The 4,667-nt window shown below is 50.3% G+C and overlaps 2 protein-coding genes across 4 annotated transcripts in view; both read right to left on the bottom strand.

Annotated features, from left to right (window-relative positions):
• Positions 1-4,667, bottom strand: part of LOC113212024 (zinc finger protein 26-like) — a 66,416-nt gene that overhangs the window by 53,222 nt on the left and 8,527 nt on the right. For 2 of the 3 annotated variants that reach the window (XM_052266965.1, XM_052266964.1), the window contains exons 2-3: positions 3,966-4,109; positions 2,983-3,875 (exon numbers count right to left, since the gene is read on the bottom strand). The exons of the other annotated variant lie outside the window; for it this stretch is intronic. In XM_052266965.1, coding sequence (XP_052122925.1) covers positions 3,125-3,875; positions 3,966-4,075 — 861 coding nt within the window. In that variant the 5' untranslated portion in view covers positions 4,076-4,109 and the 3' untranslated portion in view covers positions 2,983-3,124. Of the gene's footprint in view, positions 1-2,982; positions 3,876-3,965; positions 4,110-4,667 lie in introns of those variants that run through there. 3 annotated transcript variants of the gene reach the window in all.
• LOC127749306 (zinc finger protein 271-like) overlaps positions 1-4,667 on the bottom strand; it is a 36,876-nt gene that overhangs the window by 25,887 nt on the left and 6,322 nt on the right. The gene's annotated exons all lie outside the window — the stretch shown is intronic.

Below are 4,667 nucleotides of genomic sequence, written 5' to 3'. Positions count from 1 at the left end.
CGCGCGCGGGCATCTCAGGAAGAGCACGGGAACAACAAACATTCCAACTTGGAGAAGCTGGCGAGTAACTGGAGAATCGCCCACAGTGCCCCGACCCTACTCATAAACCCATTCATGGCTATCTGCCGCGCGGAACCCTTCCTTTCCCGCCCGGCCAAAGCGCGCTGCAGGGCAAGCCCGCCGGCCGGCCGGCCGCCTGGCCCACCCCTCCTGAAAATGAAGATGGAGGGACTCGCCCTGGAACGATAGTTCTGACAGCCAAAACACAACCCTCGTCAAACGGCGCAAAGCCGTGGCCCTGCTTACCATACATACACAGGAGCAACCAGAGCACGGGGGCGGGCGTTGCCACTGCTGGCCCCGGACTTTCGTTTCCATGAGATAATCCGTGCCTCTCTCGGAGGAAAAGGGGAGAGAGAGAGGGGGGGGGGCACCACGCCGCCGCGGGGCACAGCAGCGCGTTCGTTCAGGAACACGTCGTCGTGATATGATTCCAGCACATGAGGGAAAAGGCGGAGCGCAGCACTCGGGTCCAGACGTGCAGGTACTTGGAACGTGCAAGATGCAATTTCTCCGCGACCCCGTTTTTCGTCGAGTACAATAAAATTAAGATAACTTTGACTTTCAAAAAAAAAAAAAAAAAAAACGGGTTTGGGCTGGGTTTACGGCAACAAAATGTTACTTGGGAATAAGAGGTGTGAAAAAGTGGGAAAAAGTTCGAATGAGGAGGAAACAAGGCGACATGACAAATGATCGACGGAGGCGCCAGGCCCACATCGACCCGCGGCCGTCTTGCCCTTTGCGCGCACCCCGCGGGCATGCACACAGGGGTCGATACAGAACTGCGCGGGAGGTTCAAAAGTCGGGCCGCCACACCACGCCACCCTTCAACTATACTCGGCACGACAGCAAGTGCGCCGCCGCTCACCACACGTCCGCTAAACTTCGGCGCCAATTTCTTGTCGGGGTCAGGCAGGAAACTTATAGGCGGGCAGTGAGGGTACTCGGCAAAAGAAAACGGTGCACAACCTTAAAAAACCAGCCGTGCAGGAGGATACAACATATATACCGCGGGAGATATGGGCCTAACTGGTGCAAGCGCATCATCTTGGCGAGGAGTGAGCGGACTGCTGAGTGGGAGACACACATTCGTGGTGAAGGGCCTGCGTAGGGAAGGGTGCCACATCATTGCGCCCTGTCGTAATGTGTACGAGAGAGAGAGAGAGAGAGAGAGAGAGAGAGAGAGAGAGAGAGAGAGAGAGAGAGACAGACAGACTGTGTGGGCTCACATTATGCGGTCCCGTTCACCTCACCGCACCGGGCGATGATAGCAGCCAGGCCACTCTCCTCTCTGCGCCCCGATATACGAATGGGAAACCACAAAGCGGAGAAGCAGCGGCAGCACCGCAAAAGCGTTCGGCGTAAAGAGGCTGAAGAAGAGAGGAGAGAGGGAGAGGGGTGCTCTTGGAGGAGGATCATGTACGTGGCGGGCAAGCAGAGGCAAGTTGCAGTGCGATATCGTTACAATATCATCAATATCGAGGGTTCGATGCGCCCGCGATGTCGGCTATCGATATAATACTGTGGGCATCGAAGCATATCGCTAGCGCGAAAAACCACAATGTTATCGCTATCATCGACCATCGATACATCGAGTCAGCACTCGATATCGTACCCCGATATCAAAATTCGGATTATCCTTGAGTCGGACAACCTAAACATTTTCAATGCGGCCGATAATCCGAAAAATGTCGAAATGGAGCCCGACCATTCTATGAAGACTTCAAGTTGCAGGGCAGGGCCGACGCGGCGGCAAACGGTGGCGAAAAGGCTGCTAGTATAACCCCGGCCTGACCTGGCCCCGTCACTAAGGAGAGGCGTGGACCGGGAGGAGCCCCCCGCGGGGCAACTCGGCCCGTCAAGCGGCGTCAGCAGCAGCCTTGTCAAAATGAGTTACTCGTTCCGATTTCGAAGCAGTTGCTGTTGTTGTTGTTGCCGCTATTAAATTTCTATTACACGGAGCGCACTCATGCTGCACGGCCGCGCCAAGCCACGCCACGTTGCGCCAGACAGACGGCGCCACCGCAGCAGCTCATCCTGATGTTGATGATAATGACGAAACTCGTAAAAATAGTTGCAGGCTCGCGCGACATCGGCCGAGGTGAGGACTTTTCCCCAGTTTTTGTTGTTGTTCTTGTTGCCGCTGCTGCTCTTTCGTCGCGAGTCACGCCAACGACAAGGACTCCCGCCGACACCACCCAGAGCGAACGGGATGGAGAAAGACGTTAACAAATGGCGACGCGAATAAAGACACAGCGGCGAAATCAGACGCGCGCCCAACTTTTCACGTAGTGTTTATTAATTCCAAGTCTATTGTAAATGGAAAAAATAAACCGAATCGTTTATAGCATGGAACGGTTGGCAGATCGGGCCGAAAACGCACCTCCCTTTGTTTTTTCCAGTGTAAGTAGGAAAAGCCTCCACGAAGATTTCTCATGCATTAGGACGCGGAGGCCGGGCCGACCAGGTTAGGTTAGGCCGGCCAGACGCCTCCGTCCCCTTCCGATAACAATTAGCTGGAGCCGCGCGAGCCGCACGTAACATCACGCACGAGCCGCAACAGACGCGTGCGTGCGCGTGCATCCTTGCAAAGGTCGGCCGCACTTCCTAGTCCCACTCCCCCCCTCCCCACACCGCCACTCGCCCTGAACTTCACCCACTTCGGCGCGAAAACCGTTCCAGCGCACGGCAAAAGCAAGGGGGCCCGCCGGCCGGCACGTCATTCTCATGAGAATTTTTTTTCAAAACGAAAAAAAGTTTTCTAGGTTGTTTTTACCACTGGTATTTCGCCTTTCGTGCGTTTGAATCATTCAATGGGGGTAGATGGATAGCTAGAAATGCACGAGGGTAATTGTGGTGATGCAGTTGCCTTTCCACACACAAACAAAAAGTACCACGAAAAATAAAAAGCAGAGACAAAAATTGCAAACTAATTCGTTATCATTTATTTTTATACTTGTTTTGAACAGTTGAATACAACCAATTAGTGCTCATTTAGTGTCAAAATTGTGAGAAAAGCTTAAGTAAATTAAAATTACATCGAGATAAGTATTTAGACTTGCAGCTAATCATATTGATCTGAGTTAAAGGCCTTTGGTTTGACTAGTTTCACACTGTCTTTGTCAACAAATCTTGCCGAAGTAAATTTGGTTTTGCGGAAATCGTAGTAATTCCTCTCACCAACCATTTTATTGGTAACCTCACGCAGATCCTCAACTTCCTTCATCATCTGCCCAAGGATCCGCCCGCCGCGTTTCTCGTGGTACTTCTGAGTTACCACGGGCTTGTCGTAGATCACATAGTTGTCTGTACTCTCGTACACCACAACGGTGCCTGGTGGGAGCTCCTGCGATTCCACACACTTCGGAAACTTCTCCAGCACTCGCTCAAACTTCTCCTGCATGCGAAGGGCACCCAGCGCGGCCACTGGCCGTCGGTCGTTTCCATATCGACATTTCAGCTGTGCGCTCTTGATGGCCTCGGTGACGGACTCTTTTTCTTCATCAGTGAGGCCGCCGATGATAGGAGACAGCACGATAGGTAAATCATGAGTGTCTTTGTCAACAACAATAGTTTTGTATGAAATCATCTCATAATAAACAGTGGCTACGATTATAAGTGGTTCGATCTCCGGCATTTCTAGAAAGGCCTTGTAAACGACGTGATGACGGTCCTGGCAGCGCTCAAGAGCCTTCTGAGCGTCGCCCACGGCTGCCCTAGCTTCGCGCTCTGCATCGTCGACGGAGAGCAGGGGGTGGTCCTTTCCGGTACAGCAGCGTTTTGGGTGCGCCCAGCAAGCCGAGCACCACGACGAACTGCGAGGGAGGACAAGTGTGATCAAACACTGCAGGTCTTGATGCTGATCCCCGCTGGCAACGCGTAATAAGAGCAAAGCAAACTCTTACCTCGGATCAGTAACACTGTTCAGTCGCGCAGCCTTCTTTGGTGAGGGCTGAGTATTTTCGTCCCCACTTTCTGATGAAGCGGTCCTCTTAGGAGACATAACTTGGTCCATCCTAGGGGCAACAGCGAAACGTAGAAACTCTAACCTGTCCAAACATCAACAGTATATAGTATGGTGTGTACAGCTCATCATATCAAAGGTGTGGCCCATCTTTGTAAAAATAATAAATGTTAACGAATAATTGAATTCTATTCAATCTAATTTAACATACCAGTGCCAAAAACTTTCTCTAAAAGAAGCCCTCAACCAGATCTTTAAGTCAAATGATTCCGAGAAAAGCTGTGCGATAAGTGGAGAAGTATCAAAAATCAGAATGATTCAGATGCAAACTATTTTAAATGGTTCTATGAGAAAAGCTGATATCAATATTACCAGCTGATAACAAGACTGAAGGAAATTGGACCAACTGTTGTAGTTACACCAAAACTTTTTTATATTAACAACATTTTTGAAGTCTACAAAAATTTATTCATTAAGTTAATAAATGATGAACATATAGAAGATCAATATCTACTGGGTGCCAAAAGCATGTAACAGAGCGGTAATAACTTAAAGTTTCCATTTTTCTGATTCAAATAAATTTTACGTTGAACTTTTAATTCAACAGGTTTAGAAGGAATGTTGCGCACAAGCTTAAATTCTG

The sequence above is a fragment of the Frankliniella occidentalis genome, unplaced genomic scaffold, assembly GCF_000697945.3.
Source record: "Frankliniella occidentalis isolate FOCC.00 unplaced genomic scaffold, Focc_3.1 Scaffold44, whole genome shotgun sequence".
Taxonomy (NCBI): Eukaryota; Metazoa; Arthropoda; class Insecta; order Thysanoptera; family Thripidae; genus Frankliniella; species Frankliniella occidentalis.
Note: the sequence above shows the minus strand (reverse complement) of the source record. Positions and strands in the feature narration are given on the sequence as shown.